Source organism: Oncorhynchus mykiss, chromosome 15, assembly GCF_057628025.1.
Source record: "Oncorhynchus mykiss isolate SJ-2025 chromosome 15, ASM5762802v1, whole genome shotgun sequence".
Lineage (NCBI taxonomy): Eukaryota > Metazoa > Chordata > Actinopteri > Salmoniformes > Salmonidae > Oncorhynchus > Oncorhynchus mykiss.
This window is the reverse complement of record NC_143036.1, coordinates 15,707,650-15,730,000: the sequence shown is the minus strand read 5'-3', so window position 1 is coordinate 15,730,000 and position 22,351 is coordinate 15,707,650. Positions and strand designations below refer to the sequence as shown.

General features: G+C 45.9%; 1 protein-coding gene across 2 annotated transcripts in view; it reads left to right on the top strand.

The window, feature by feature from the left end:
- The window catches only part of LOC110489663 (ligand of Numb protein X 2), a 28,354-nt gene that overhangs the window by 4,969 nt on the left and 1,034 nt on the right, over window positions 1-22,351 (top strand). Inside the window, exons 2-11 of one of the 2 annotated variants that reach the window (XM_036943836.2) lie at window positions 493-679; window positions 913-1,295; window positions 10,806-11,044; window positions 11,125-11,262; window positions 11,377-11,576; window positions 12,569-12,973; window positions 19,617-19,811; window positions 19,931-20,108; window positions 20,452-20,701; window positions 21,402-21,560. In XM_036943836.2, the coding sequence (XP_036799731.1) occupies window positions 659-679; window positions 913-1,295; window positions 10,806-11,044; window positions 11,125-11,262; window positions 11,377-11,576; window positions 12,569-12,973; window positions 19,617-19,811; window positions 19,931-20,108; window positions 20,452-20,701; window positions 21,402-21,560 (2,168 nt within the window). In that variant the 5' untranslated portion in view covers window positions 493-658. Of the gene's footprint in view, window positions 1-492; window positions 680-912; window positions 1,296-3,369; window positions 3,484-10,805; window positions 11,045-11,124; window positions 11,263-11,376; window positions 11,577-12,568; window positions 12,974-19,616; window positions 19,812-19,930; window positions 20,109-20,451; window positions 20,702-21,401; window positions 21,561-22,351 lie in introns of those variants that run through there. The other variant, XM_090199376.1, reaches the window with a different exon arrangement.

Below are 22,351 nucleotides of genomic sequence, written 5' to 3'. Positions count from 1 at the left end.
CTTTCATTCTCGCTCTCTTGTTATCTCTCTCTCCTGCCCTCTCTCTCATTCACTCTCCCTCTATCCCTCTCTCTCTCCTTCCTCTTAGCCATACCCATGTCCTCTCTGATTCAATCCCAGATAATTCCCTTTCTGTGGGATTGGACGATTGCAGCAGGCGAAAGCGAAAGTGAGATTACACTGACCGATTAGTGAACAGGATCGGCGCTACATCATCTGCACACACACACACACACACACACACACACACACACACACACACACACACACCACACACACACACACACACACACACACACACACACACACACACACACACACACACACACACTGTCACACATACACTCATACAAAGCAAATATTCACCATGTGATACAATACTATAATGTGCATGAGTACACTCACATGCACACACACTCAGAGAGACACACACAAACACTTTGTTTAATTTCCCATCTGTTTAACCCCTGCTCTTTGACCTCTGACCTACAGGGTGATGTCTGATTGGCCACTGGGGGGTGGCTGTCCTCTCGGTCACCAGCTCACCCTCTGAGGCTTATGGGATAGGACGCCCCCCTCCCCACCCGCCCGTAACCTCCCGACCTGTAACCCCAGTGACGACTGTGCCAAATACTGCGATTGGAGCCCCGGTCCTGACATGGGCAGCCCCGGCTGGGAGGTGGGTGAAGTGAACCAAGCATTAATAGACACATAACATATGTTTTGTTTTGCAGTTTTTACCTTCATATCTGTGTGTGTGTGTATTGTCACTATCTACCTGGTATTTCACACACATTACATGGTAATTGCATCATAACAACCTATTAATTACTTTCTCTGGGATTCATTAAATCAAACTGTTCTATTCAACTTCCATGGTCATCCAACATCTCTTTTCCCCTATCCATCCAGGTGGGTCCGGCAGGGCCGGTGGAGCCCGTGCTGGAGGCCTTGTGTCCAGAGTGTGGTCAGATCCATCGGGCCTGGGAGAACCACCTCTATAACTACCGCCTGGAGGTGGACGATGACCTGGTGTGTCACATCTGCCTGCAGCCCCTGGTCCAGCCCCTAGACACACCCTGCGGACACACCTTCTGTGCCCGCTGCCTCCGCAGCTTCCTCCAGGAACGGGACTTCTGCCCGCTGGACCGGGAGCGGCTACATCTGCAGGTGTGTAGGCGGAGCAGCATCCTGGTACACAAGCTGCTTGACAAGCTGTCTGTGTCCTGTCCCCTGGCCCCGGCCTGCAGCCTCAGCATGCCCCGCTGTGACCTGGAGGCTCACCTCAAACACAGGTAGAGTGGAGTCATGCACACACACACTTACACACCTGAAACACAGGTAGAGTGGAGTCATGCACACACACACTTACACACCTGAAACACAGGTAGAGTGGAGTCATGCACACACACACTTACACACCTGAAACACAGGTAGAGTGAAGTCATGCACACACACACTTACACACCTCAAACACAGGTAGAGTGGAATCATGCACACACACACTTACACACCTCAAAACACAGGTAGAGTGGAGTCATGCACACACACACTTACACACCTCAAACACAGGTAGAGTGGAGGGTAAGGTTTATGACCCCCCCCCCCATAAATACCTTTCTCCCCTCTCTCTCTTGACTCTACTGAAGGACTCTTGATTAGCCTTTGTTAAACATAGATAGTCTGGGAACATCAAACAAGTGGGGGAAAGGATTCATATTTCGGTAATAGAACCAGCTGAAAATATGCGTTGGTACTTAATGAATATGATGTCAGTTCAGTTGTCATCTGAGACATTATGACAGATGACAGGACGACATAAACTGTATCTGGGAAAGTCTACACATTCTAGTTATCAGATTCACATGGAATTGTTGTGCAATTAAAATGTTTAAATATAAATGTAATTTTAGCTTCCAAATGAGAGATTTGGGTTTTCATAAAGTTAGAGCTCTGCTCAATCAGTGGCCCGCCCCTGTGAAGAGACATGGGTTATAAACTATGAAACACACCCTTCTCTCCCTCCACTATATAAGCCCTTGACGAAAATGTAACCTTCTGTTCCGAGGACGATAGGACGATGGTCCATACATTGAAAAGGACTAACATGTCAACTACAGAACTAAGCCGACCTCAGCGTGAACTTTGGTTGTGAATGGTATGAACTTTGAACTCTTATTCACTAAAGAAGTGAGACATCCTAGCCGTTGAGTTAGCAACAGCAGCTGTAAACGTGGGCTAGGAAAGGACGGACGACCTATCCCGTCTACCGCACAACGACGACACTACAACGTAGTTACCACCAGTGACATTCTTCCGAGGACAGGGAGATCTCTGTTGGCCAACACGGCCAGCATCTACGACTAACCGACCGAAGCGCAGCTCAGAGTAAATATTTATTACATTTTCCTTTTCCAAATGGGCGGTCATTTAGAATGCATAAGATACTGTATTTACAATAGCACAGCTTCTCCCTTTGTTCTTCAGTCTTCCCGCTCTTTCACTCAAACCCAACCCCCTTTTGGGTAACCAGCTGTCATATCTGTTCCGTCCGCTAGGGACGTTTTCCTTTATGACATAATTTGTAATCAAGGTATGATTCATTCTGTGTAGATGTAATTCTGTGTAGATGTAATTCTGTGTAGATGTAATTCTGTGTGATTAGTTAGGTATTTAGTAAATAAATAATTAAACCCAATTTTGTATTGCTGATTCAACTTGTTAGCCAGGGTTCGTGAAGATAACCAAGAGTTTACAACTTTCAGATGAGACTGAAATAAGGTGACGATTAATATTGACTGCTATTGATGTAAAATATTACTAGGTCTTTCAGAGTTTATTTGGAAGATAACAGCTCTATAAACACTCTTTCGTGGTGCCCTGACTTTCTAGTTAATTACATTTACATGATTAGCTCAATCAGGTAATATTAAGAGAAAGGATTTTATAGAATAGCATGTCATATCACTTCATCCGGCATAGCCAAAGACACGACAAAAGATAGTTCCAAACCTCTCTGCCAATAACATCTAGTTTTCAGTTTCCCCCTCCCCACTCAGACCACTCCCAGACAGTCCTAGCAAGAATCTTGATTGAGATATGGCTCTTTGCTAAGAAGCTATTTTGGTTTATTGTTGACCATCTTAATTCAAAACAATCATAGTAAGGTACTTAATTGTTACCCATACATTTTTTGAGTTTGAGAGAAAAACGGCTGCATTGGACCTCTAAGGTTAGGGCTGACTATGATCAACTGATCCTAGACCTGTTTCTTACAAGCAGCTCCCCACTGGGAGACCACACAGGGATTATTAGGTCCCTGGTCATGTGACTGGGGATTACCAGCCAGTGACTTGGTCATGTGTTGTGTTGTCTGGCCGAGGCTCCATGTACTCTGACTTTCACCATGCTGGGAAACTTCAACTCCAGAGACCTGTTCAACCACTTTTTCTGTGACACTGCCAAGGGCAACCCCGACCTATGGTGAGTCCGGTGGTAGGGTAATACATCTGGCTGTTCTAGCACCTCTCTAATCGGGTGATCAACCCACAAAGCCTCACACACACACATAACTCAGTGTGTGTGGTGGTGGGGAACTCAGCAGGCTTGTGGTAGCTGTGAGATGTGTTGATGTGTGTGTAGCTACTATATCCGCGGTGAGGGAGGTCTGCTGTGTAACGTACTAAAGTTGTTTAGATGTCGGGTGAAACAAAGTAGAATCTGGCCTCTAACATGTTATAAATTGATGCTGAACCTTGTCGTGTTTGAATCAGCAATTAGAAGAAAAGTTGCATTACTGTGTAGAGATGTATCTTACCTATCTAGAGTTTAATGCCTGGGTGCTAGCCTTTCGTCTTCAGCCAACTCATTTGTTGTTGTCCTGACTCCTGCTGTGACACGACAACACCAAAGGATTTGGTTAAAGCTGGAACATACTGGTTACTAGGCTACACTGAACTGTGTGAGGTTCTGGACTGATTCTGGACTAGACCAGAGGAATGCCAACTAAAAACGGATAACTTTTATTTAGCTGAATTCCACATTCTGTAGGTATCCTTAAGGAAATGTTTCAGAGGATATTTACCATAACGAGCTATGGCTAATGAACTGTTGTTAACACTTAACAGGCTTTCTCTGAGTCAGCTGTCTGGGCACGGGACACCCCTCTCTGCCCTGTCCAGCCCTTGGCCCGGTCCACGAAAGCTAAATTCAACTTATTTTTAAGTGCATCCTTTCTTGCTTCCTTCCTCCCTCAAAATCATCACTGATCTGCCAAGGTTGGATTGGTGAAACCAATGAGTGCCAACAATGTCAATCAGTAATTACCTCAATGAATGAATGAAGGGAGTAAGGGAGGATGACTTTCAAAGTGTTTGTACAAAGCCAAAGGCTAGATGTTCACTACACCTTCTCCTCAGCTGATGGACAAGCATAAGCAAAATTGTTTTGGGGAGGGGGGGGGGGGGATTCATGTTCTGGCAGGTGAGATCTGTCTCATTCTAAGTTGGCCCTAATGAGGTCTCTCTGAGGTGTCGGTTTTGGGACTGGGCATTCTTTGCTCTGGTCTTAATAGCATCTATAGATTAAGGCCCAGATCCATGTGGTTAGTGCCCTCTGCCCCAGCCCTAAAACAGTAATGGAGCTAATTATGGGATGAGATCATGAGAGACAGAATTGGGTGTCTGTCAGCTTGGACATTTAACATTGTTTGTGGTCCTACAGCTGCCTTAAAGTCAGTGGTTGGACACTGCCGCTACCATTAGATTAGAACAGAAACATGCCAGGGCACTTGGAGCATCCTTCTGAGTGACTGGTCAGAAACATCCCAGGGACCTCTGCTACCAGGGGTTGAGAAACACAGCTCTATTTCAATTCAGTAGGTTTCCTGAAGTTTTCTGTTCTACCTGTTTATGAGCTGAACTCAATGGTGGCAGGTTGTGTATATTTTCATGCATGCAGCATGTGTGTGTGAAATGTAAGCCAGCTCAGTATATGTGCAGCCAGTTGTAATGTTCCCTCTCATTTTTTTCAGCACTGAGCAAATTTCAGGTCTGCTGAGCTCAAACTTGAATGTTTTGAAAATTCAGGCCCACGTTTAGTGTACCCGCTTTAAGTTAGTTTTAACAGTGGTAAAGTAGGCTACTGTGGCTATTTGATCATAATGTAGGTCTACCAGAGTGGCCTGCCATCAAAAACAATGGAGAAAATGCATCCCATAACATTTTAACATGGAAAAAGCTGTTCTATCAAATAAAATCTATCTTTATTTGTCACATGCGCTGAATACAACAAGTGGAGACCTTACCGTGAAATGCTTACTTACAAGCCCTTAACCAACAGTGCAGTTCAAGAAGAGTTAAGAAAATATTTACCAAATAAACTAAAGTAAAAAATAACAAAAAGTAACACAATAAATAAAAATAATGAGGCTATATACAGGGGGTACTGAGTCAATGTCCGGGGGCACAGGTTAGATTTCATTTGTAAATGTAGGTAGGGGTGAAGTGACTATGCATAGATAATAAACAGCAAGTAGCAGCAGTGTACAAAACAAATGGAGGCCATGTGATTAATTGTTCAGCAGTCTTATGGCTTGGGGGTAGAAGCTGTTAAGGAGACTTTTGGTCCTAGACTTGGCGCTCCAGTACCGCTTACCTTGCGGTAGCAGGGAACAGAGTCTATGACTTGGGTGACTGGAGTCTCTGACAATTTTATGGGCTTTCCTCTGACATCGCCTATTATATACAGTGCCTTGCGAAAGTATTCGGCCCCCTTGAACTTTGCGAGCTTTTGCCACATTTCAGGCTTCAAACATAAAGATATAAAAGTGTATTTTTTTGTGAAGAATCAATAACAAGTGGGACACAATCATGAAGTGGAACGACATTTATTGGATATTTCAAACTTTTTTAACAAATCAAAACCGGAAAAATTGGGTGTGCAAAATTATTCAGCCCCCTTAAGTTAATACTTTGTAGCGCCACCTTTTGCTGCGATTACAGCTGTAAGTCGCTTGGGGTATGTCTCTATCAGTTTTGCACATCGAGAGACTGACATTTTTTCCCATTCCTCCTTGCAAAACAGCTCGAGCTCAGTGAGGTTGGATGGAGAGCATTTGTGAACAGCAGTTTTCAGTTCTTTCCACAGATTCTCGATTGGATTCAGGTCTGGACTTTGACTTGGCCATTCTAACACCTGGATATGTTTATTTTTGAACCATTCCATTGTAGATTTTGCTTTATGTTTTGGATCATTGTCTTGTTGGAAGACAAATCTCCGTCCCAGTCTCAGGTCTTTTGCAGACTCCATCAGGTTTTCTTCCAGAATGGTCCTGTATTTGGCTCCATCCATCTTCCCATCAATTTTATCCATCTTCCCTGTCCCTGCTGAAGAAAAGCAGGCCCAAACCATGATGCTGCCACCACCATGTTTGACAGTGGGGATGGTGTGTTCAGCTGTGTTGCTTTTACCCCAAACATAACGTTTTGCATTGTTGCCAAAAAGTTCAATTTTGGTTTCATCTGACCAGAGCACCTTCTTCCACATGTTTGGTGTGTCTCCCAGGTGGCTTGTGGCAAACTTTAAACAACACTTTTTATGGATATCTTTAAGAAATGGCTTTCTTGCCACTCTTCCATAAAGGCCAGATTTGTGCAATATACGACTGATTGTTGTCCTATGGACAGAGTCTCCCACCTCAGCTGTAGATCTCTGCAGTTCATCCAGAGTGATCATGGGCCTCTTGGCTGCATCTCTGATCAGTCTTCTCCTTGTATGAGCTGAAAGTTTAGAGGGACGGCCAGGTCTTGGTAGATTTGCAGTGGTCTGATACTCCTTCCATTTCAATATTATCGCTTGCACAGTGCTCCTTGGGATGTTTAAAGCTTGGGAAATCTTTTTGTATCCAAATCCGGCTTTAAACTTCTTCACAACAGTATCTCGGACCTGCCTGGTGTGTTCCTTGTTCTTCATGATGCTCTCTGCGCTTTTAACGGACCTCTGAGACTATCACAGTGCAGGTGCATTTATACGGAGACTTGATTCCACAGAGGTGGATTGTATTTATCATCATTAGTCATTTAGGTCAACATTGGATCATTCAGAGATCCTCACTGAACTTCTGGAGAGATTTTGCTGCACTGAAAGTAAAGGGGCTGAATAATTTTGCACGCCCAATTTTTCAGTTTTTGATTTGTTAAAAAAGTTTGAAATATCCAATAAATGTCGTTCCACTTCATGATTGTGTCCCACTTGTTGTTGATTCTTCACAAAAAATACAGTTTTATATCTTTATGTTTGAAGCCTGAAATGTGGCAAAAGGTCGCAAAGTTCAAGGGGGCCGAATACTTTCGCAAGGCACTGTAGGTCCTGGATTGCAGGAAGCTTGGCCCCAGTAATGTACTGGGCCGTACGCACTACCCTCTGTAGCGTCTTACGGTCAGATGCCGAGAAGTTGCCAGACCAGGCGGTGATGCAACCGGTCAGGATGCTCTCAATGGTGCAGCTGTATAACTTTTTAAAATTTGTAAAAAATAATTTACCCCGTTTTCTCCCCAATTTCGTGGTATCCAATTGTTTAGTAGCTACTATCTTTTCTCATCGCTACAACTCCCGTACGGGCTCGGGAGAGACGAAGGTTGAAAGTCATGCGTCCTCCGATACACAACCCAACCAAGCCGCACTGCTTCTTAACACAGCGCGCATTCCAACCCGGAAGCCAGCCGCACCAATGTTTCGGAGCACCGTGCACCTGGCAGCCTTGGCTAGCGCACACTGCGCCTGGCCCGCCACAGGAGTCGCTGGTGTGCGATGAGACAAGGATATCCCTCCCTAACCTGGACGAAGCTAGGCCAATTGTGCGTCGCCCCACGGACCTCCCGGTCGCGGCCGGTTACGACAGAGCCTGGGCGCGAACCCAGAGTCTCTGGTGGCACAGCTGGCGCTGCAGTACAGCACCCTTAACCACTGAGGCCCAGCTGTATAACTTTTTGAGGATCTGGGGACCCATGCCAAATCTTTTCAGTCTCCTGAGGGGGAAAAGGATTGTCGTGCCCTCTTCACGACTGTCTTGGTGTGTTTTTTTGGGGCGGCAGGTAGCCTGGTGGTTAGAGCGTTGGGCTAGTAACCGAAAAGTTGCTAGATCGAATCCCCAAGCTGTCCTTCTGCCCCTGAACAAGGCAGTTAACCCACTGTTCCTAGGCAGTCATTGTAAAATAATTATTAAATGATAGTTCGTTGGGGATGTGGACAACAAGGAACTTGAAACTCTCGACCCACTCCACTACAGCCCTGTTGATATTAATGGGGGCCCGTTTGGCCCGCCTTTTCCTGTAGCTCCTTTGTCTTGCTCACACTGAGGGATAGATTGTTGTCCTGGCACCACACTACCAGTTCTCTGACCTCCTCCCTATAGGCTGTCTCATCGTTGTCGGTGATCAGGCCTACCACTGTTGTGTCATCAGCAAACTTAATGATGGTGCTGGAGTCGTGTTTGGCCACACAGTTGTGGGTGAACAGAGAGTACAGGAGGGGACTAAGTATACACGCCTGAGGGGCCTCAGTGTTGAGGATCAGCGTGGCAGATGTGTTGTTGCCTACCCTTACCACCTGGGGGCGGTCCGTCAGGAAGTCCAGGATCCAGTTCCAGAGGGAGGTGTTTAGTCCCAGGGTCCTTAGCTTAGGGATGAGCTTTGTGGGCAGTATGGTGTTGAACGCTGAGCTGTAGTCAATGAACAGCATTATCACATAGGTGTTCCTTTTGTCCAGGTGGGAAAGGGCAGTGTGGAGTGCGTTTGAGATTGCATCAGCTGTGGATCTGTTGGGGCGGTATGCCAATTGGAGTGAGTCTAGGGTATCCGCGAGGATGCTGTTGATGTGAGCCATGACCAGCCTTTCAAAGCACTTCATGGCTACCGACGTGAGTGCTACGGGGTGGTAATCATTTAGGCAGGTTACCTTCGCTTCCTTGGGCACAGGGACTATGGTGGTCTGCTTGAAACATGTAGGTATTACAGATTCAGTCAAGGAGAGGTTGAAAATGTCAGTGAAGACACTTGCCAGTTGGTCCGTGCATGCTTTGAGTACACGTCCTGGTAATCTATCTGGCCCCTTGGCTTTGTGAATGTTGACCTGTTTAAAGGTCTTGCTCACATCGTCTACCGAGAGCGTTATCACACAGTCATCCAGAACAGCTGGTGTTCTCATGCGTGCTTCAGTGTTGCTTGCCTCGAAGCGAGCATAAAAGGCATTTAGCTCGTCTGGTGGGCTCGCGTCACTGGGCAGCTCACGTCTGGGTTTGCCTTTGTAGTCCGTAATAGTTTTCAAGTCCTGCCACATCCAACGAGCATCAGAGCCGGTGTAGTAGGATTAAATCTTAATCTTGTATTGACGCTTTGCTTGTTTGATGGTTTGTCTGAGGGTGTAGCGGGATTTCTTATAGGGGTCCGGATTAGTCTCCCGCTCCTTGAAAGCCTTTAGCTCGATGCGGATATTGCCTGTAATCCATGGCTTCTGGTTGGTGTGGGGATGACGTCATCATGCACTTATTGATGAAGCCGATGACCGAGGTGGTATACTCCTCAATGCCATTGGATGAATACCAGAACAAATTCCAGTCTGTGCTAGCAAAACAGTCCTGTAGCGTAGCATCCGAGTCATCTGACCACTTCCGTATTGATTTAGTCACTGGTCCTTCCTGCTTTAGTTTTTGATTGTAAGCAGGAATCAGGAGGATATAATTATGGTCAGATTTGACAAATGGATAGCTTTGTATGCATCTCTGTGTGTGGAGCAAAGGTGGTCTAGAGTTTTTCCTCTGGTTGCACATGTAACATGCTGGTAAAAATTAGGTAAAACTGATCATTCAGCCTACAGTAGCCGCCAATGTGTGGTGTTCAATGTAGGCCTACATTCCATGAGACTTTGGGGAAAAAAACATGCAGAACTTGACATTAACCTGTTTATCCACTTGTCCTTCAGACAAGGAGGTGACTGGGAATGTTGTTGTGTTGTTTGATGCAAGAAACCACTTTACAAAACAATGCAGCATTATTCCCATACCATTAATACAGAGAATCGGACAAATGATGCTACCCTCTGCCTATTGGCTACTTAGCTTATTCAAGCCTGTCTCAAAATACAACACTACTCCTTTAAGACAAAAAAAAAGCTATGTACCTGACTCGCTTTTCAAAGATGCACACGTTTTGTGCTGTTGTAGGAAGCGATCACTCCCCTGTTGCTGTCAACAAAGTAGTTATACCTGGGCTAATAACTCACTAACTGGCAAAGGATATGAACATATATGTACAAATGTGCACATGCTCACTACATGTAGTTCTTGCTTTGATCTCAAAACAACCGCATCTACTCAAGACCCGCTCATGTTGTAAAAACAGTCCAGTTCAAAGTGAATGGCACAGATCCATATATGGAAATGCTTTATTTGCATTTAGGCCTACTGCAGCTCTGATTGGTTATGGCACACCGGTCTGAATTGAGCCTGTCAATGCAATAGTATCCTACTCCTATGCGTTCTGCCTACAACAAAATCTCTTGCATAGTTTGTTTTGCATACTAAGTATTGCATAGTTTGTTTTGTTTTCGGTATGTTGCATTGAAAGTGGCTAATATTGCGTTGATTCGATCACAATTCCCACATTAAAGGGAAAAATTGATAGTGTTTACTAATGGGGAATACTCTAGAATGTTGAGTGAAGTTCAATCTCGTGCTTCTCACGTGCACAGCTTAGAGGGAACATTGGCCAGTTGTGTAACCTCTGAAATCCCTCTCTCTCTGTGCCCAGGTGTCCGGGGACTCGGTCTCAGCAGACCAATTTACAGGGCCCACCATGTGATCACGGGGAGGAGGGAGCCATGGTGACCAGCCCACCCAGGTCCCCCCGCTCCCTCCAGACAGAGACAGACCTGCGGGAGGAGAGCTCACCCTCGCCCCCTGGTGGCACCGCCAGCAGCAGTGTTCCCATGTGGATTGATGAGCCTGGACTGGACAACCCTGCCTTTGAGGAAAGCACTGAGGAGGACAGTGAGTAAGAGCAATAACTGTGTACATGTGTGCGTGTGTGCGTGTGTGTGTGTATTACTAACCTCTCTCGCTCTGTGTAGGTGTGGTAGGGTTGGAGTGTGTGGTGCCCAGGGTAAAGCGACCCCTCAGTAACCCCTGCATCCACCTCCTCCGTACCGCCAGCTCCGCCTCCTCAGGATGGGACTGCCCCGAGTCCCCGCCCCTCTCCGCAGAAGAAGGTATGACATCACTTCCTCCATCTGACTTGCTTTCCTTAACCTTCCTCTCTAAATGAATCTAAACATTCATAATTATAAGAGATTGATGTGCTTCCATGTCCATGTTGTGTGAAGGTTGTGTGAAGCTGCCGTCCATTCCAGAGGGTGAGATCACCACCATCGAGGTCCACCGCTCCAACCCCTATGTAGAACTTGGCATCAGCATCGTTGGGGGCAACGAGACGCCTCTTATCAACGTGGTGATCCAGGAAGTTTACCGTGACGGGGTCATTGCTCGAGATGGCAGGCTTCTGGCCGGAGACCAGATACTACAGGTGAGGGTCCTGCATGGCTGTAATCTTTCTTCTATTTCCACTCTTCCTCTTCCTAACCACTTTACCCCCCTTTCCTCATTCTCTATTATCCTCCTCTCTTAAAGGGACACTTCAGGATTTTGGCATTGAAGCCCTTTATCTACTTTCCTAGAGTCAGATTAACTCATGGATACCATTTTTAAGTTTCTGCGTGCAGTTTGAAGGAAGTTGCTAACTAGCGTTAGCACAATTGCTAACTGGTGTTAGCACAATGACTGGAAGTCTATGGTAACTGCTAGCATGCTAGTAGATGCAATCAGAGATACATTTGAGGAGATGGGAAACGCCATTGGAATTGTATTAACGGCCATTATGTACGTTGCCTATGCGTCGTCCATGGACCAGTGCATTCTGGGAGATTCTGGGACAGGGAGAGCTTGAGTGAATGGGGGTCAATTAAGCACTAGCTCTAAAACTCAAATTTAGCATGAATTTAGTACACCATTACATATATTTTCTGAGATGTGAGATAGTTCACTTGTTCTCTGTAATATCGTATAGCTTTGCCATCGTGACTTTACATACTTTCGAGGAAAATAGGCAGGTTTCTCGATCCTGACTTTGAGAAGGGATTGCGTGACGATTAGCTTAGGAACCACGTGGCGTAGCAAGACATCGTGAATGCAATTGGTCAACGGTCTGCTAGGTGAGACGTTATACGTTCCTCCATTCATTGCCCATTGGGATTCCTATCTCCTCCTTTCTCTAATATATCTAATGCAGTGACTGGTAGTCTATGGTACCTACTAGGATGGTAGTAGATACCATAGACTTCCAGTCATTGCGCTAATGCTAGTTAGCATTGGCTCGCAAAATTACCTCTAACTTCCTTCTACTGGACACAGAGACATAAAAATGGTACCATGAGTTCATCTGACCTGGGGAAGTAGATAAAGGGCCTCATTGTTAAAATCCCAAATATCCCTTTCAGTGCTCTCTCTCCCCCTTCCTAGGTCAACAGTGTAGACATCAGCAATGTGCCCCATAACTTTGCCCGCTCCACGTTTGCACGCCCCTGTGCCATGCTACAGCTCACTGTCCTGAGAGAGCGCCGCTGTGCCTCTCGCCCGCCCCCTTTCACCACCCGTTCTGTGCCTCACGCCCCCTGCTCCACCCCAGAGAGCACCCCATCCAGCCCTGCCAGCCTGAGGATCACCCTGCACAAGCGGGACTCGTCAGAGCAGCTGGGCATCAAGCTGGTGCGCAGGACGGACGAGGTGGGGGTGTTTGTGTTAGACCTGCTAGACGGCGGCCTGGCGGCCAAGGACGGGAGGCTGTGTAGTAACGACCGCGTGCTGGCGGTCAATGAACAGGACCTACGCCACGGCACGCCTGAACAGGCTGCTCAGATCATACAGGTAAGACTTTGGTTTAAACAGTGTTTCTGAAACGGTGAGTTGGGACAGTTTTTCTTGGCTTTGAGTTCTTAGGAAACTATGCAGTATTGTTTTTTATGTATTATTTCTTACATTGTTACCCCAGGAAATCTTAAGTCTTATTACATACAGCTGGGAAGAACTATTGAATATAAGAGAAACGTCAACTTACCAACATTACGACCAGTAATACAACTTTCCCGAAGCGCATCCCCTGTTCGGACCACCACCCAGGACAATGGATCTAATTCCAGTAGTCAACCCAAAACAACGGCGCCGCAGAAGGGGTAGACGAAGCGGCCACCTGGTCGGGCTCCGTAGACATATACATCTCCCACCACTCCCGAGTATACTACTAGCCAATGTCCAGTCTCTTGTCAACAAGGTAGACTAAATTTGAGCAAGGGTTGCCTTCCAGAGAGACATCAGAGATTGTAACATTCTCTGTTTCACAGAAACATGGTTCTCTCGGGATATGTTGTCAGTTCAGCCACCGGGCTCTCCATGCATCGCGCCGACAGAGATAAACACCTCTCTGGGAAGAGGAAGGGCGGTGGTGTATGCTTCATGATTAACGACTCATGGTGTAATCATAACAACATACAGGAACTCAAGTCCTTCTGCTCACTGACCTGGAATTCCTTACAATAAAATGCTGGCTATTTTACCTACCAAGAGAATTCTCATCAGTTATAGTCACAGCTGTGTACATTCCTTGATGGACACCAAGATGGCCATCAAGGAACTTCATTGAACTACAGTGCCTTGCGAAAGTATTCGGCCCCTTTGAACTTTGCGACCTTTTGCCACATTTCAGGCTTCAAACATAAAGATATAAAACTGTATTTTTTTGTGAAGAATCAACAACAAGTGGGACACAATCATGAAGTGGAACGACATTTATTGGATATTTCAAACTTTTTTAACAAATCAAAAACTGAAAAATTGGGCGTGCAAAATTATTCAGCCCCTTTACTTTCAGTGCAGCAAACTCTCTCCAGAAGTTCAGTGAGGATCTCTGAATGATCCAATGTTGACCTAAATGACTAATGATGATAAATACAATCCACCTGTGTGTAATCAAGTCTCCGTATAAATGCACCTCCACTGTGATAGTCTCAGAGGTCCGTTAAAAGCGCAGAGAGCATCATGAAGAACAAGGAACACACCAGGCAGGTCCGAGATACTGTTGTGAAGAAGTTTAAAGCCGGATTTGGATACAAAAAGATTTCCCAAGCTTTAAACATCCCAAGGAGCACTGTGCAAACGATAATATTGAAATGGAAGGAGTATCAGACCACTGCAAATCTACCAAGACCTGGCCGTCCCTCTAAACTTTCAGCTCATACAAGGAGAAGACTGATCAGAGATGCAGCCAAGAGGCCCATGATCACTCTGGATGAACTGCAGAGATCTACTGCTGAGGTGGGAGACTCTGTCCATAGGACAACAATCAGTCGTAAATTGCACAAATCTGGCCTTTATGGAAGAGTGGCAAAAAGAAAGCCATTTCTTAAAGATATCCATAAAAAGTGTTGTATAAAGTTTGCCACAAGCCACCTGGGAGACACACCAAACATGTGGAAGAAGGTGCTCTGGTCAGATGAAACCAAAATTGAACTTTTTGGCAACAATGCAAAACGTTATGTTTGGCGTAAAAGCAACACAGCTGAACACACCATCCCCACTGTCAAACATGGTGGTGGCAGCATCATGGTTTGGGCCTGCTTTTCTTCAGCAGGGACAGGGAAGATGGTTAAAATTGATGGGAAGATGGATGGAGCCAAATACAGGACCATTCTGGAAGAAAACCTGATGGAGTCTGCAAAAGACCTGAGACTGGGACGGAGATTTGTCTTCCAAACAGGACAATGATCCAAAACATAAAGCAAAATCTACAATGGAATGGTTCAAAAATAAACATATAAGTTTATAAAAATAAACATAAGTCCAGACCTGAATCCAATCGAGAATCTGTGGAAAGAACTGAAAACTGCTGTTCACAAATGCTCTCCATCCAACCTCACTGAGCTCGAGCTGTTTTGCAAGGAGGAATGGGAAAAAAAATCAGTCTCTCGATGTGCAAAACTGATAGAGACATACCCCAAGCGACTTACAGCTGTAATCGCAGCAAAAGGTGGCGCTACAAAGTATTAACTTAAGGGGGCTGAATAATTTTGCACGCCCAATTTTTCAGTTTTTGATTTGTTAAAAAAGTTTGAAATATCCAATAAATGTCGTTCCACTTCATGATTGTGTCCCACTTGTTGTTGATTCTTCACAAAAAAATACACTTTTATATCTTTATGTTTGAAGCCTGAAATGTGGCAAAAGGTCGCAAAGTTCAAGGGGGCCGAATACTTTCGCAAGGCACTGTATATGCAAACTGGAAACCATATATCCTTAGGCTGCATTTATTGTAGCTCGGGATTTTAACAAAGCAAATTTGAGAACAAAGCTACCTAAATTCTACCAGTATATTGATTGTGCAACGCGCATGGGCAATGCCCTCGCCCACTGCTACTCTAACTTCCAAATGGATACAAATCCCTCCACCTCACTCCTTTCGGCAAATCCGACCACGGCGCCATCTTGCTCCTACCGTTTTATAGGCAGAAACTCAAACAGGACGTACCAGTGACGAGAACCATTCAACGCTGGTCTACGCTTCAAGATTGTTTTGATCACGCAGACTGGAATATGTTCCGGTCAGCCTCAGAGAACAACATCGACCTACACGCTGATTCTGTGAGTGCGTTTATAAAGAAGTGCATTGGAGATGTTACCTAGTGTGACTATTAAAACCTACCCTAACCAGAAACCGTGGATGGATGGCGGCATTCGCGCAAAACTGAAAGCGTGATCCACCGCATTTAACCATGGAAAGAGGTCTGAGAATATGAGTGAATATAAACAGTGTAGTTATTCCCTCTGCGTGGCAATCAAACAAGCGAAGTGCCAGCACAGGGACAAGGTGGAATTGCAATTCAACGGCTCAGACACAAGACATATGTGGCAGGGTCTACAGGAAATCACAGACTACAAATAGAAAGCCAGCCATGTCATGGACACCGACGTCACGCTTCTAGACAAACTAAACACCTTCTTTGCCCGCTTTGAGGATATACAGTGCCACCGTCGCGACCCACTAACAAGGACTGCACCCCCCCTCCCCCCCTCTCCTTCTCTGTGGCTGACGTGAGTAAAACATTTAAACGTGTTAACCCTCGTAGGGCTGCTAGCCGCGTCCTCAGGGCATGCGAAGACCAGCTGGCTGGTGTGTTTACGGACATATTCAGTCGCTCCCTATCCCAGTCTGTTGTCCCCACATGCTTCAAGATGGCTACCATTGTTCCTGTACCCAAGAAGGCAAAGATAACTGAACTAAATGACTACCACCCCATAGCACTCACTGTTGTCATCATGAAGTGCTTTGAGAGACTAGTCAATGATCATATCACCTCCACCTTAACAGCCACCCTAAACCCACTTCAGTTTGCATACCGCCCCAACAGGTCCACAGAAGACGCTATCGCTATCGCCATCACACTGCAAACTGCTCTAGCCCATCAGGACAAAAGGAATACCTATGTAAGAATGCTGTTCATTGACTACTGCTCGGCATTCAACATAGTACCCTCCAAGCTCATCATCAAGCTGGAGGCCCTGGATCTCAACCCAGCCCTGTGCAATTGGGACCTGGACTTTCTGACGGGCCGCCCCCAGATGGTGACAGTAGGAAACAACATCTCCACTTTGCTGACCCTCAACACTGGGGCCCCACAAGGGTGCGTCCTCAGCCCCCCCCCCCCCCCCCCCGTACTCCCTGTTCACCAACGACTGCGTGGCCATGCACACCTCCAACTCAATCATCAAGTTTGCAGATGACACAACAGTAGTGGGCTTGATTACCAACAACGATGAGACGGCCTACAGGGAGGAGGTGAGGGCACTCGGAGTGTGGTGTCAGGAAAACAACCTCTCACTCAATGTCAACAAAATAAAGCAGATGATCATGGACTTCAGGAAACAGCAGAGGGAGCATCCCCCTATCCACATCAAAGGGACAGCAGTGGAGAAGGTGGAAAGTGTTAAGTTCATCAGCGTACACATCACAGACAAACACAGACAGTGTGGTGAAGAAGGAGCAACAGCACCTCTTCAACCTCAGGAGGCTGAAGAAATGTCGCTTGTCACCCAAAACGCTTACAAACCTTTACAGATGCACAACCAAGAGCATCCAGTCGGGCTGTATCACAGCCTGGTACGGCAACTGTACCACCCTCACCTGCAAGGCTCTCCAGAGGGTGGTGTGGTCTGCAAAACGCATCACCGGGGGCACACTACCTGCCCTACATGGCACCTACAGCACCTGAGGTCACAGGAAGGCCAAAAAGATCATCAAGGACATCAACCACCTGAGCCACTGCCTTTTCACACTGCTACCTTCCAGAAGACGAGGTCAGTACAGGTGCAGCAAAGCTGGGACCGAGAGACTGAAAAACAGCTTCTATCTCAAGGCCATCAGACTGCTAAACAGCAATCACTAACTCAGAGAGGCTGCTGCCGAAACTGAGACTCTATCCCTGGCCACTTTAATAAATGGATCACTAGTCGCTTTATACAATGCCACTCTAAATAATGCCACTTTAATAATGTTTACATACAGTGCCTTGCGAAAGTATTCGGCCCCCTTGAACTTTGCGACCTTTTGCCACATTTCAGGCTTCAAACATAAAGATATAAAACTGTATTTTTTTGTGAAGAATCAACAACAAGTGGGACACAATCATGAAGTGGAACAACATTTATTGGATATTTCAAACTTTTTTAACAAATCAAAAACTGAAAAATTGGGCGTGCAAAATTATTCAGCCCCCTTAAGTTAATACTTTGTAGTGCCACCTTTTGCTGCGATTACAGCTGTAAGTCGCTTGGGGTATGTCTCTATCAGTTTTGCACATCGAGAGACTGACATTTTTTCCCATTCCTCCTTGCAAAACAGCTCGAGCTCAGTGAGGTTGGATGGAGAGCATTTGTGAACAGCAGTTTTCAGTTCTTTCCACAGATTCTCGATTGGATTCAGGTCTGGACTTATGTTTATTTTTATAAACTTATATGTTTATTTTTGAACCATTCCATTGTAGATTTTGCTTTATGTTTTGGATCATTGTCCTGTTTGGAAGACAAATCTCCGTCCCAGTCTCAGGTCTTTTGCAGACTCCATCAGGTTTTCTTCCAGAATGGTCCTGTATTTGGCTCCATCCATCTTCCCATCAATTTTAACCATCTTCCCTGTCCCTGCTGAAGAAAAGCAGGCCCAAACCATGATGCTGCCACCACCATGTTTGACAGTGGGGATGGTGTGTTCAGCTGTGTTGCTTTTACGCCAAACATAACGTTTTGCATTGTTGCCAAAAAGTTCAATTTTGGTTTCATCTGACCAGAGCACCTTCTTCCACATGTTTGGTGTGTCTCCCAGGTAGCTTGTGGCAAACTTTATACAACACTTTTTATGGATATCTTTAAGAAATGGCTTTCTTCTTGCCACTCTTCCATAAAGGCCAGATTTGTGCAATATACGACTGATTGTTGTCCTATGGACAGAGTCTCCCACCTCAGCTGTAGATCTCTGCAGTTCATCCAGAGTGATCATGGGCCTCTTGGCTCCATCTCTGATCAGTCTTCTCCTTGTATGAGCTGAAAGTTTAGAGGGAAGGCCAGGTCTTGGTAGATTTGCAGTGGTCTGATACTCCTTCCATTTCAATATTATCGCTTGCACAGTGCTCCTTGGGATGTTTAAAGCTTGGGAAATCTTTTTGTATCCAAATCCGGCTTTAAACTTCTTCACAACAGTATCTCTGACCTGCCTGGTGTGTTCCTTGTTCTTCTTGATGCTCTCTGCGCTTTTAACGGACCTCTGAGACTATCACAGTGCAGGTGCATTTATACGGAGACTTGATTACACACAGGTGGATTGTATTTATCATCATTAGTCATTTAGGTCAACATTGGATCATTCAGAGATCCTCACTGAACTTCTGGAGAGAGTTTGCTGCACTGAAAGTAAAGGGGCTGAATAATTTTGCACGCCCAATTTTTCAGTTTTTGATTTGTTAAAAAAGTTTGAAATATCCAATACATGTCGTTCTACTTCATGATTGTGTCCCACTTGTTGTTGATTCTTCACAAAAAAATACAGTTTTATATCTTTATGTTTGAAGCCTGAAATGTGGCAAAAGGTCACAAAGTTCAAGGGGGCCGAATACTTTCGCAAGGCACTGTACAGTATCTTACATTACTCAAATCACATGTATATACTGTATTTTATTCATAATGTTTACGTCTTACATTACTCATATTTTATACCATATATTGCACCTTGCCTACATCGCTCATACATATACTTATATGTACATATTCTCATTCGCCCCTTTAGATTTGTGTATACTAGGTAGTTGTTGGGGATTGTTAGATTACTTGTTAGATATTACTGCACTGTCGGAACTAGAAGCACAAGCATTTCGCTACACTCGCATTAACATCTGCTAACCATGTGTATGTGACAAATAAAATGTGATTTGATTTGATGGCCAATCCTACTCTCTTTCCCTGTCGACTACAGGCCAGCGGTGAGAGAGTTTTTCTACTGATTGGCCGGCCCAGTAAGCCTACCCCTCCACCAAGCTCCACTTCCAACAGAGACCTGTACTGCCATGACCACTTCCTCCCCAATCACCACCACCACCACCACAGCTTCTCCCCCAGCCCCAGCCCAGTGCCTACCTGTGCCCACCTGGCTCGCTCCAGCACCCACAGAGTGAGTACACACACCTGAAGGGAGTGTGTGTGTCTGACTGTGTCTATTAATGTGTATCTTTGTATACTGACCTCTCTTATCGTGTGTGTGTGTATGTGTGTGTGTGTGTGTGTGTGTAGGACCTGTCCCAGTGTGTGACCTGTAAGGAGAAACACATCACTGTTAAGAAGGAGCCTCATGAGTCTCTGGGTATGACCGTGGCCGGGGGGCGGGGCAGCAAGAGTGGCGAGCTGCCCATCTTTGTGACCAGCGTCCAACCACACGGCTGCCTGTCACGTGATGGACGAATCAAACGAGGTGAGTAATAACTCACATCCCCCAGTGGGAGCTTCTGATATTATTCTCAAGGCCTAATTCAAGTTGTCAGTTTTTGGTTTGGCTTTCTTCCTGTGCTCATTATCTGTTCAGCTGAAGTCTCAGAGGTCAGTGTCTCTCAGGATTATTTGTCCCTAACTAACTGTTATTCTCTGTCCTTTCTGTCCCTCCCTCTGTTTCCCCCTCTCTCACTCCTACACGCACGCACGCACACACTCTCTCTCTCTCTCTCTCTCTCTCTCTCTCTCTCTCTCTCTCTCTCTCTCTCTCTCTCTCTCATTCATTCATTCATTCATTCATTCATTCATTCATTCATTCTCTCCAGGTGACATCCTCCTGAGTATCAATGGCCAGGACCTGACCTACCTGAGCCACAGTGAGGCGGTGGGCACCCTGAAGGCCAGCGCAGCATCGCCCTCCGTCCAGCTGAGGGCATTGGAGGTCAGCATGGTGGAGGAGCCAGGCCAGGTTCAGAGCCCCGAGGACCAGCTGTTTCCCCCACATCATCACACACACAACTCAGACTACGACTCCTCCTGGTCCCCTTCTTGGGTCTTGTGGCTCGGCCTGCCCAGGTATAGAGAATATAACCCTCACACACACACACACACACACTCACACCTGTTTGGGTTGGACTCACTTGGGGTGTTTGGGATATTGGGAGTTTGTGTGAAAGTATTGCTGTGACTTATTTAGTGGTTTCATGTTAGTGTAGGTGAAGCTGAGGAGAGGAAGACCTTTTAGACTATTGAAGGCCACCTGAAGTCATCCAGGGAGATTGTGTTTGAGTGTGTGAGGTATTAGAATATGTCTTTCGTTTCATGTGTCAGTATTATGTGTGTGTGTGTTATGTAAGGAGGTCCATACGGGAGATTATGTTTGTGTGTGTGTTGTCCTGAACTGTGCTGTAGTGTGGATTATCAACTGAGAGGCATGTGGTGACATCCCCAATGTCTCTCCATAATTCCTCCTTCTGAGACTGGTGCAGAGAGCAGCCTCAAACTCACCCTCTTTTTTCTTACGCTCTCTCCTTTTCTTCTGCTGTCTTTCTTTGTTTCTCTCCCTCCCTCTGAATCACCCTTACTCTATTGCTTTCTTTCCCTCCCTATCTGTCTCTCTATTTCCTCCCTCCTTTTCTGTCTTTCTCTTGCCCTCCTTCCCCATTTCTCTCCCTGCTCCTCCCTCTATCTTCCCCCCCTGTCTCTCGCCCTCTCACTAAAACACTGGCTCATTCTCTCCGTCCATCTCTCTCCCTTTGTATTCTCTCTCTCTCAGTTACCTTCACAGTAGCCATGAGATTGTTCTGCGTAGAAGTCACCCTGGGAGCTGGGGCTTCAGCATCGTCGGGGGATACGAGGAAAACCATAGCAACCAGGCATTCTTCATCAAGACCATTGTCCTTGGAACGCCTGCATACTACGATGGCCGCCTCAAGTAAGCCTTCAGTCATGTTGTTGGGTTGTGAGCATATAGACACATTTCCGTTCTCTGTAAGTTAATTGTCAATAAAGTACATCTTATATTATCTCACACATACACTGTATTAGGTACACCCATCTAGTACCGGTTCGGACCCCCCTTTGCCTCCAGAACAGTCTGAATCCTTCTGGGCATGGAAACATTGCTCAATTGGTGTCAAGGGACTTAACATGAGCCATGAAAACATTCCCCACACCATTACACCACCCTGTACTATGCCTGCTGCATATGCCAAATCCTGACTCTGCCGTCAGCATGATGCAACAGGAACTAGGATTCCTTGGACCAGGTGATATTTTTCCATTCCTCAATTGTCCAGTGTTGGTGATCTTGTGCCCACTGGAGCCGCTTCTTTTAGTTTTTAGCTGATAGGAGTGGAACCCGGTGTGGTCGTCTGCTGCAGTAGGACTGATGAGTTGTGTGTTCCGAGATGCCGTTCTGAACACCACTGTTGTACTGTGCCGTTATTTGCCTGTTTTGGCTCGCCTATTAGCTTGTCCGATTCTTGCCATTCTCCTTCTACCTCTCGTCAATAAGCTGTTTTTGCCCACAGGACTGACTGGATGTTTTTTGTTTGTCTCATCATTCTCGGTAAACCCTAGACACTATCATGTGTGAAAAGACCAGGGGGCCGGCCATTTCTGAGATACTGGAACCGGAGCGCCTGACATGATCATACCACTCTCAAAATCGCTTAGGTCAATAGTTTTGCCCATTATAACATTCAATCGAACAGTAACTGAATT